We start from the raw sequence: 12109 nt of genomic DNA on the forward strand, positions 1-12109 counted from the left end.
ACGCAGTTACTGATATTCAAATTTGTATTCAAATTTGTTGTTCTAAAAATTACTGAGACATTAGCGTCTAATCGGAGTTATTGTGGTATAATTGTTTTAAGAAATATTTATTTTCCATACTGTATATTAATATTTTCCATACTGTAAGTGGTACATTTATTATACGTAATTGTTATTTGCAGACTCTCACATAGCATCTGGTAAATGACTCCAAGTGCTTGCATAGTAATAACGAAATCGCGTCTTTATTTCAAGTAATTATTTCGGCTTAAAAGCCACTTCTGTAAGTCGGTTTATAATGAATCTCATTATTACTCATTATCAAAATATTAGAAGCGTCACGAATTCTAGAAATATCAAAGAAAAGTGCTTTAATACTCATTGATGAGACGTATGACGACATTAGCAATTATCAAGGGATGGTCGATAAATTATAAACTACAACTTTATATGAATAAAGCTTCATTTTCGTTTCCTAGAAATTTCAAGCAATTTCAAGCAATTAGAAGCAAATTTATTTACATTTTTATTCAAGATGTTAAAATACTCTTAAGCAAAAGTTTTTAAGTATTCTTTCATGAATATTTTTGTTTCTTTTACAAGTTTATGTATTAAAGAATAGTTTTGTTTCTTTTTATTCGTATTATGCTTCTTTCTTTAATGGAGATGAAACTATCCTTCTGTGAACTGCAGTACATGAATTTGTATCAAAGCTCGTGTTATTCTGTCTTTCGAACTGAGGTTGAGATGGAAGCTTTTATCGTAAATTATTCTTTACAATATTCCTATATTCTCAATTTTCGTATTCAGCTTCTTTGTATTTCACGTTGTTTCATACTATTCCATTCTTAGAATTTTTCAATCTAGGAGAGAGCGTAACAAAGGTTAATAGAGCTGCTTAAATTATATTTTACGAACAATTTCTTCTTCTTTCGCACATTAGAAAGCGAATTTTCAAAGATAAAATATCTTTAATTTTTTTGTCATTGCACTTAAGTTAGTAGTAAAATTAATCATATTCCATTAAAACTTGGAAAGAACTACTATTACATTTATAATATAAGTTATTTTTATTCAAACATTAAAAAGCGCTATTTCATAATATACGATAGTGTCGTGTAAAAATTATAATACGTTAATTTAATTTAATAATACTCCAAAAATTTCTCATCGTATAAATTAAGATTAATGCAAAACATACATACTGCAAATAAATGTATGTATAAAAGGATTGTGGTAATACAATTTTTTTCAGTGGTATACATCTGTTGTATTTATATGTCAGAAATATTTAATATTTTTAGCAGATTAGATACAACGTAATACGATATGATATGGCAAGATAGTATGAAATGCAAAATAGGGAGATAGCTCAATTACAGTATCTATTAAAGATCAATTAAGTTTGACGAGGGTTTTAAAATAGGCTACGAATGATGCGCAACGATCTATCTAACATCGTCGTGTATGAAAATCTGTATGTATTACATACTTACGTTGACAAGCGAGGAATTAACCGACTACAGTGCGTTGTACCGTGACACAATTGAAACAATTCGAGATTACCCACGATGGCCCATATAGGTTGCAAATTGTTGCGTAATAATGCATAAGAGCTGTGAATGCGTATTTCCTGTTATTGCGCGTTTGTGCGTTAACAAAGGATGGGTAGTGTGTGGAAGGCAAGCGTTCTGTTCGAATGGCGAGCTACGTAGGCTGGGCGTATTTCAGAAATACGACCGATTTTATCTCAACTATAGCCAGACATGCTGAAGTATTCGTGTAACTTATGGATAAGATCATATTACGTTAATAACTTTATTAAAATATCTCGATTTAGAATTATTGGTATGTACGATATATTTATTAAAAGTTACGTAAATACTTTTCGAAGAACTACACTTTATTAAATTTATTATAATTATTATATCGAGTATAATAATTATGTTTTGTTTCTCAGAGGTAATGGTTCTGGAGAATAATGTAAATCGAACATCGCCATCAAAATTATTATTATTTTAATGGAATATGTAATGAATAATTTAGAGGTCGATACATGCGTGTTCGGCAGATTATATTTTGCATAATTTTCTTCCATTAATGAGAAAATAATGCACGCAACACGTAGAAAATAAATATGTACTTCGAATTGAACTTTCCACGAACCTATTACGTATTTCATTGTTATTTCGTTGGGATTAAAGTTACGGATTTTCTACGTATAAAAAAACTTTTCAATATCATTTACGTGAAAATCTGTTCCTCCATCGCAATCAATCGTCGTCCCTCATCGCTCTCATTCGTTATCTATGATTAAAACACGATTTTATTCGTCCCTCTGGTAATATCTAGTGAAATGATATTTTCACGCTATTGGTCGTAGAAAATGGGAATGATATCATCTGGTGGCCGTTGCCATCCATGCAGGAAATTAAACAAGAATGCATCAGTTGTCAGAGGGAACATCAGAAGTCGCTTAAAAGCAACGCTCCGTTACGCCTTCACAATAACCTGATTCAGACTGTGTCAAGGGAACGTATAAAGTCAAAGTCAGAGAGGTGCATCCATGTAAGCAAGAATGTCACACCTGCTGTTAATAGTGAAATGAATAGCGTCTTTACACTTAGAATCTCGACACTTTGGCTCTATATGTGTGTAAGACAGAATGTCTATCTTTGTAGATAACATACGTACGTAATAGCGAAAATGGTAAGAGTCGTGGTTGATTTCTGCTTAAGGAAAAATCTTCAAACAAAAGAATTCGGATTCTATTGTATATTTCTTTTCTTTATTTATACGACACGAAGAACATATGCGAAAGACGTCTACAAATATATTTGTGTTAGTATTTTTTATTTCGATCTTCCTTAATAGGTTTTGATAAGATGAGATTGACTATTGAATTTGAAGATCGTTTATCATGTTGTTTCGTCTGATCTTCATATAATATAACAATTTAACAGTAATATAACAGATATTTCTATTTTCTTCTATAATATGAGATTTGAAGGTACATTTTCTGTGTTTTGAAGCACTATAGATATAAGATGACTTTCACATTTTTATTTCGAATGTTACATCAACTAAATTAATAAAGTTGAATTTGGTATAAGTCCATTTCATTTCGTCGCTATATCTGTTCATCACTATAATTTACATGTACATGTACCATGCTTGTACATGGTTACGATAATTGCCGTAGCGATAATTTACAGACTTCTATACAAATAAACCATTTGACACATGTAAATGCTAGGGAAAGACTGGTCGATTCGCTGATCTGGTCAAAATCCAGTTTATAACGACGAGTCTTGTGTAATCCACACAAACACTTCACAGACTATATCGATCCAATTGAATATATCCATTAATTGGTATCCTATTAATTAAGTTGAAAACCATCGTAATTCTCAATATTATTCTAATTTGCTACACATTAATATTCGAAAGAAACTATTTAATACTAGATATACTATAAAAAAAAACTCAGCGACTTTTTAATCCTCTTTGATATCGAAGGATATATGTATAAAGATTTATATGTATGTACATAGTTTATTGAAATTCATTAAAATTAATTGAGATAACCAAACTCGCATTGTCTGATAGTGAACCACGTATACCGAACACGAATCTCCATTAAATTAGATTTTACTAATCTCTTAAAGCCCCAATCATCATGACATGTATATACCAAGTCAATCGGAGCTGTTTGAACTCCGTAAGTGTTCCTGGAACTCGTTGCAAGTTAGATCTGGTTTAGATCCTTCGAGAGTTCAGGTTAGGCATGGATTAGATCTAGGTGGATCAATGAGACTTCAACCGAGTCAGCTCGTCGTCTTGATTGATTTTACCTAACTTTTAACAAGCCTACGTTGTTCCAGCTGGGATTAGATCAGTCTAGGTCAGTAGAACTGTTGCCGAGTAGGTATTGTAGTTGACTTTACTCCATTTCCAATGATTTCTCTAGTTGATCCTTTAACGGCGTGGCTTGGGAGAGATTCAGGAAAGTCATCGAATATAGTACTGTAAATAAAGGAACATTGTGGAAAATGGGTTTGGACGACTAAATTGTGAATCGAGTAAATCTCATTTGACGATTCAGTTTCGACTTTCTAATACTAATTACGTTTGAGTCGATAACTGATAATTGTAATGACTCTCGAAGAATTTCGTTAAATAAGCATTTCATAATGATGTAAATATTTAACTAGTAATTACACAACGTCTATACATACACTTATCATAGATCTATAGACTCTTCTTTAGAAAGGCCCTCAATTTCAGATCTTAAATATCCCAATCATTCGTAATGGTGTTATTAGTGTTTCTTATAAAATATTTATTTTTGTGATTCTCAAAATTACGACAATTTTTCTCTTGAATAAACTGATTTCGTCTTAAAAATCCTATCAAACTAATCGATAATAGATTGGTAATATAATTCATTACGTTCGTATTTCCTATAAAAACTTGCACTATCGAATATACTTGGTCGTAGATTAGTTACGAAAACGATGCGATAATTGCAAGACAGAACAAGTACCTTAAATCAGCCACGCTTCTCGAAGCGGTTTTACCATTTTTCTTTATTATTCCACAGTATCTGTACGCTGTGTTACGATAGTTTCTATCATTCTCTAACAATTAAACCTTTCCACGAACAGTGAAACGATTAAACCTTTCGGTGTGTTGCACCGTGTGATAAGATAAAACTGCAGCCTTCTGTAGGTGGGTATTGGTAGTGCGTAGCGCAATAGAATCGCGATAACGGTACCGAGTCTCTTACGTGTTTTCGGTGTATGTGCCACAGTTTTGCAGTTCAACGTAATCAGTTAGAAATACACAAACTTTACGGTTGACGCTGGGCGGAAATGAAAACGAGATTACGCAGTTGTTACCGTGCTATTTCCGTAAAATTACCTTTCATAACCGTGTCTTGTGGCCTGTTGTCGTTACGAATTTTTCACATGTCAAGTGTCAACATTTTGCCGAACGGTGCCAGATTTAATATACGAAGAACGCGCTTCAAGGAGATACGCAAAAAGGTTTAGGTTATTTAACATTTCGGAGTCGAGTTAATCTTGTTAGGATCTAAAACAATTTGGAACTACGTTAGATCCTCGCGACTTTCGTCCGAGAAGTTGCATCAGCCAGAAGTTAGAAGAAGAGTAATACTTCTCTACGAGGTTACCAGGTGTATATTTTAATCTTCTTCTATGTAATAAATCTTGAAAATCTAACGTATATCGAAATGTTGACAGGTATCCCTTTAAAGTCCCTATACGAGCAGGATTAAGACGTCAGTTCATTTTAGATGAGAAACCCATCTTTCTTAACTAAATCCCCTTCATTTTTCTAATTTCTTCTTTCTCGTTTTGCGAGAGATCACTCGTGCCTCAAGCTCGTGAAGCATCTTTTTTTCTAAGACTGAAATTTAACGCTGTCAATTAATTTGATAAATCTGCTGTAAGTTCCTAAAGTTTCTTTGATATATCTTCCATGAGTTCCTAATGTTTCTTTATATTTCAAACTTAATCCTTAATGGTTAACATGGCTGAAGTTTTATCCTGTTTGTATCTTATTTTAATATTATCATCCTGTAATACTACAGAGAGTTATAATAATTTCTTTACTTTTCACCTAATATTGAATGATAATAAGGTTGTAAGGTTTAATGTTAATAGCAATTAAGGAATATCGATCGTTGAATAAGATTAATTGAAAAAGAAATATACCTACTAATACTAATTAAGTGACAAATATAATAAACAGTTTTTGCAAATAGAATCCAAATAAAGATTTATTTTCTCCTTTAAATACCATAACGAGTATGTACTCTAGTTTATATATTTTATATATGTTACATATTTTTCACGTGCATTCTCTAAGTTTTTATATATTTAGATTTCCCAAATATCAGCCGTCTCGTAATCATATACAATATTACCAATTGTAATATTTTTCTAACATTTATAGGATCATATTTATGAGCGCATGTTTTCAACACGACTTGTATGTTCTACCGGAAGTTACAAACGACGGACGATTACTCTCGGTTACTCTTGGTTTCCGTGCTTTTCTTCGACGATTATACGTCGTGTTTCGTCGTTTCGTCGCACGATTTCGTTTCTAACATACCGCAGATGGAAAATACGACGATCTAGAATACCCTTAATGGCATTATGGTATTATACAAAATAGAATTGGGTGCTTGCGGGATTTCAGAAGCCGTAACAGTTAACGATGCCTTGGGCTACTTCGAGAGAGTCAGTTGAACAAAATTTGATGGTGTGTCCGGGTTGGCGAGAGCACACACGCTCGCGGATATATTTTTCTTCGGTCGTCCCATCATTGTGGTTCACAGTCAGTTCAAGCCATCGCGGACGAACGGATTGTCGTTCACCTGTTACCGTATTATGTTCTCACACGAGTAAGCCTGTCATTGCGATCGTCAAAGGAGAAATTATCACTCCAATATGGTGGACGAGGAAAACAAGGACGAGGTGGATCAAGAGGAAGATAAGGAAGGGTGAGGATATACGTTTCTCGAATCGCGAACGATCGCGCGTTGCCTTTCTCCAGAAAATTCTACGCTTGAGATTAGCTGCACGAGAATACCTTTCCTTCGCGACCAGAGAGTTGTTAGTCCTTTACCTGGCGAACCTTCAAATCTTTTAAATCTTCCGAACTTTTATAGAAAGTCGTTAAAGAATATTCGTCAGATTTATCGGATAATGCTCGAAAATAAGATTAGCCATAATGCGCGCCAAGTAGCGCAATAAGTTTTCTCTTGTTTACCTCCGTATTCTTGATAAATCGCATCTTTTATTACGCTTTCCTTTTCTTTTTGTTTGCTCGTGTTTTAAAAAAATCGTTCGAAAGATCGATGTTTCCAGCAGACAACGATTATTCTTGGACGAGGTGTGTTCTTAGAAGCGATTATCCGATGGCGGTAATTAAGTTTCACCTGGCCAGTGTCTGAATCGAATCGAGGGGCGGAGTTTCAGCGACATATTATCTTCCGCGGCTAAATCATTTTTTATTCTTTTTCTTTATTCTTTTTTTATAGTTCATTGTATATGTTTACAGACCCGATTCTCAATAATCAATGTTTAAGCGATTCCATTGCAAAGTATACTCGGCCGAGCTTCGGGTTGCTCTCTCGCTGTTCCTTTCATTTACCGGCTTTTCTTCGGATCCTTCCATTTATCCTGTTACATTTTCTTAACGAACCTCTTCATCTTCCCAATGGAATTAAAACGTGACTCCTTCAAAAGCGTTTAGACGAACTTGAATACGAATTTCCTTAGGCAATATACCGGTGAAGTTCGCTTTTTCGCTCGTTACGCGTCAGCCAAAGGGACCGTTTCAAAACAAAAGTGGTTGGTACGAACGTTTCTCGAAAATTTTCCAAGTTTTCGACTTTCAAAGGAAACTTAGTTTCTTCGTTTTGAGGAAGAACGCCTTTTGTGTAGAAAATATTCTGTAAAATCTGTTGATTAAGATGAGGTAATTAAATAGTCCATTGATTAACTTTAAGATAGCTTTAAGATATTGGACAAAATTTATGATACGGAAAAAAGAAAAATTGTACGATGAAAAAGACGAGATGACTCAAAAGAAGATGAGTTTCGTTTGTTCTTACAAATTATTTAATGGATATACAAAATAACGACTTGGGAAATATTTGTGCTTTTATCGCAAATATTCTTCACATTCACGCTGCCATATATAAAGAGTGACTATAATTTCAAATGTTTGTAAATAGTCCATATATCTTACAATGTGTAATAATTAAACATTTCCAATATTGTGTTTGAACGTTCGTTTCACTTTCTCTTACAGAATGTATGAAGATTGAAAATTGATTTTTTTTATCAAATTTAAACAATACAGTTTGGTTTGAAGAAAGCCTAAAGTAAACAAGAAATGAATTGTAAGATAATCTCGAAAAAGATTTCAAGTTAGATTTCATTTGCATACACATCAAAGCAAAATGTATAGAAAGGTTCGAGAGACAATTTGACATACACTGGGAACTTTTCAAATCGTCGAGTCCTTCACTAAGGTAATATCGCATTTGCATATCCAGTTGCACGCAGGAAACGTGAAACATGTTTTTATCTTGACCTATCTGTTGCAATATTAATTCCATTGATCTGTTTATAGAACCTTTTTCGCTTGCTGTGTTCGAAATACCTTTCACGTAAATTATTGAAGAATAATTATTCTTGTAAATTTAAATATCAGGTCCCAAACACGAAAACGGGAATTAAGCTCATTATCATAGCATTTATCTAAAAAATAATTAACTTTTCCCAAACCGGGAGTCCAGGAGGAGGGAACTAAAATAATTTCAATAAACCAATTAAATCAATCAAATAATTCTGTGAATTGTGCTATAAATTCTATCAATGTTCATAGTCATTTAATATTCGTGGTGGTAAATTTTATATATGAAAGCTATGTCTTTCTTTTTCTACGAATAAATTTCAACAGGTACTTTCACTCCTAATAAATAATTATTCCTGTAAACAACTGAATTCTGTAGAACTCGTCAAATTCATTAAAGAGATGATTCGGTTGATCGGCATCAAAATACCTTTGAGGTATTTTTATTTCACATTTATGACGACAATTCCGCTTCTCAATTGGTGATATGTGTTCTGCCATTTGCCTGCATTCGCGGTGATATCAGCAAGTCCTTGAACGCGTCAAATCGAGCTGACACAGTAAAATGCAAAAATTCCTGGTATATAGCTCGGGGCTGGTAGAAAGGTTGAGAGTCTGTGAAAATTTATTGTTCTCCAGTATAGGGCGATCCGCTTTGCGTTTACCTATGCCCTTTGATCGTCCCACATTTTTTATTCGTACATTAAAAACTCGTTGTTTGCTATCAATTTTTTGTCCTTTCGTATCTTCATGTGAAAGGTTTACTCGTATTCCTCTGTCCCTGTTGAATTCGACTCTTTGGGAACAGTTCGTACGAGAACGTACACGATAATTATACAACCGATAAACCTACAATCCTCTTATACTGTCTGTGCTTCACTGAGTCACGAAGGTATCCGAATGTTTATCGTGGAAAATTTTTATGAATATATTGCGTATGTTACGCGAAGTTCTTTGAAATATTGTCGCTCTAATGAAATACGACTGTCGTGGTTATTGGACTGCGGATTTTTACCTAAATTCGTATTACCTATTAAAAACGTAATTCGAAAAGTAGAATCTCGATAGAAGATCCTTTTACCTATTAAGTATTACGGAGGTATATAATGAAATATTTTATATGTTTTATTCCGAGGAAACCAATCTGACAATTTATATTGGAGTTGAAAGACATTTATTGTAAATATACATTTGGTAACATATTAATATACGCCATAAATAGTGGTGCTAAAATATATTATATAATCAGAGCTAAAGAAGCTGTCACTAAGTATTGTGGGTTATTAATATAGCGAATAATTGATTGTTTAAAATAATTGAGTTACTCCGCAACTTCTTTATTATAAATTTCTATCGAATAAATAAATGTTCGAACAAATACGAATACACGATGCTCCTAACACGATCAATTTTTCAAGGAAGGACTCGTGAAGTTATAAATGGGAAACAGTTTAATTCTGTGGAAATAAATTCTTTTTGAATCTTAATTTTCCATATCGATTTCTCGATCAAATTAATATCTCAATGACTCTCGTAAAATGTATGTTTGCAATAAATAATTCGTAATTATTATCACGTATTACGTACGATGCTAATGAAATTACAAAATGTCTTGTATAACACACGCACGTAATATGTTATTAAACAATTTGTGTATCTCGTTTGTTTTCATGCAAGAATATAATGACAAAATAATAACAGTAATAATATTAGTAAAATGTTTGATACATATTATTAATAATACTATCTGTGGCGTATTTGCTGGATATTACCAAGGTGTAGAGTTCAAATGGTTTACGTTGGCTATCTCATTTGACTATACGCTGACTTTGTGTAGTTAATAATACATATATTATAGTTAAAAACGCTTCAATACCGCGTTTATTAATCACCTTTTCGAGATATACGTACTTTTGACGTTTATTCTCTGGGGCATTGCTATATACATGAATTAAAAATGATTTAAATACAGTGTCTTATGTCAAATCACATTTTTAGGTAAAAAATGAATTATACAATATATCTTTCGAAATATTTTATTTAAAATATCTCTTTCTTAGAATTTCAAGTTCCTAATAGATCCAGGATATTTTACCTGGAATAGCTTTGAAGAACGCGCATAGATAAATACTTCTTCTTTGATTTCTCAATTTGCAAGGTCATTGTATACGTATATGGCACTGAAGAACTATCATTTCCTTTTTAAAGCTGTAACTACAAACATTTTCTCTTGATAATCAATCCGTTAGATATATCTTTTTCAATAGAAAATAGGAAATAGGCTTATTACTGGAAATAAATTTTGTTCGACCATATGTGTTTGTAAAACATTTTAGCATAATTATGTAAAAGTTTTGGACAATATTTGAATTAATGTGACTACTGCTTTGATCTACGACCGTATTTAAAAGATACTGTTTTGCATTTAGAATTGGACATACCACTAGAACCGTGAAACAGTCATTTTAGAAGCTGATGAGAAGGAACAGGTACTTAAAAATGATTAATGTATCTCGTCATTGGTTCTAGTCCTCCTATGTTTGGAAATTTTTTTATGAAAGTGATTTTGACGCCCTTTGGTTATTAATATTATGCATGAAGCTGGTAAATGTAACCGGCATGAATACATTGAAGAAATATGTCGGTAATTCCGTTTAATTATTCGAAGGCCGACACGATGATTATGTCGAATTGTGAGTTGGATTAGATTTCATCATACATATACGTCACTGTTAGAGGAATTGACGCACCTGTTTTTTATTGTATTATGCTATCGTAATTTCGTCGTATTATCGTATTAAGTGGGAATGCGTATTGTATCTAGAGTACAGTAGAACTAGATCTGAGAATATTAAAATAATTTATAGAGATATTCCATTCGACTTGGATACTAGATAGGAATTATTTTTAATAATAAACTAGATGTAATTGCAAGAAAGTGAATGGGGCAAATAACATACAAGGTAAATAATAAACAATATGCAATACGTGTAATAAAATGGTTTAGTACATCACATTAATCTTTTATTAATGAATGCAGTGAAAAAGATTTATGAAACGCGTTTAGTACGTAAAGAATTAAACAAGTTCTTTCTAAATCAATTTACTCTTACTATTGCAATCTGCTGATTGCAAGCTCTGAATAAAAATCTACGAAACGATAACAGTAAAGTCCACGTTTAGGTACACGTAGAAATTATGCATTATTTTGGTTCTGTTTGTAGTTCGTACTAAAAGTTCAATATCATAATATTGTTTCGTTTCAAAGTTCGAAAGTGTTTTAGGGCAAGTTGTCCATGTGTATTCATATCAAATCAAGTAATTTGAGCGTGATCGTTAGTAACGTGATCTACGGGCTTTGTTGTACCCTTCGTGGACTCTTGAGAAACTCATATCGAGTATTTCTGCCAGAGATGTTTACAAAATCGAGAATATAGATTTACTGCTGCATGGAGAGATCCTAAATCAAATCCTAACGCGTTTGTGTTTGATTACGTGTATTTGCTTAGTCTGGTTTCTGATCGATGACTAATTCTGATACATGAAACTAGCGATTAATTCATGATTGATTCAATAGCTTGTTTTCTGAAGACGAAACTTTTATTTAAAACGTTATTGTTCAATCAAAATTACGTTTATGTCAAATTGATAGATCAGTAAGTTTCTTGAATTCTGAACAATTTTCTCCTTCTTATCTTTTCTTCTTTGCCGTACAAAATCTTATATATAATATACAGATATAGTATGTCGAAAGAAAGCTTCTATAAGAAATCAAATAATTTCGTCATTGTGCATTATTTTTCTCAGAAATTTCAAAATATGTATTTTTCAATTTTCTGTTTCGTTTCATGTTCATAAATATATTTCAAATAAATACGATTGGAAAATAACAGAGAATCGTGTTTCCTTCGTCTTAATAACTTTGTCCTTGTCG

General features: G+C 32.6%; 1 protein-coding gene across 2 annotated transcripts; it reads left to right on the forward strand.

Moving 5' to 3' along the window:
• The first annotated feature begins 1355 nt into the window (after window positions 1–1355).
• On the forward strand, window positions 1356–2949 carry LOC117233282. 2 transcript variants are annotated; one of them, XM_033493441.1, is made up of 2 exons: window positions 1356–1848; window positions 2384–2949. In XM_033493441.1, exons 1-2 carry the CDS (start codon window positions 1767–1769, stop codon window positions 2683–2685), a joined length of 384 nt encoding a protein of 127 aa, XP_033349332.1. In that variant the 5' UTR covers window positions 1356–1766; the 3' UTR covers window positions 2686–2949. The 2 variants fall into 2 exon arrangements, 1 of the variants encoding a protein (XP_033349332.1); XR_004493289.1 differs by having other exon boundaries at window positions 1766–1848; window positions 1961–2949.
• Window positions 2950–12109: the final 9160 nt, after the last annotated feature.

The sequence above is a fragment of the Bombus vosnesenskii genome, unplaced genomic scaffold, assembly GCF_011952255.1.
Source record: "Bombus vosnesenskii isolate JDL3184/JDL3185 unplaced genomic scaffold, Bvos_JDL3184-5_v1.1 scf7180000013295, whole genome shotgun sequence".
In the NCBI taxonomy this organism is placed as follows: Eukaryota; Metazoa; Arthropoda; class Insecta; order Hymenoptera; family Apidae; genus Bombus; species Bombus vosnesenskii.

Excerpts from the sequence above, each read along its gene's own strand:
- LOC117233282 (XM_033493441.1), top strand. The coding sequence starts at position 1,767 with ATGCTGAAGTATTCGTGTAACTTATGGATAAGATCATATTACGTTAAT. Across the intron at positions 1,849-2,383 it reads ATCTCGATTTAGAATTATTG|AAAATGGGAATGATATCATC; the intron begins GTATGTACGATA and ends TATTGGTCGTAG.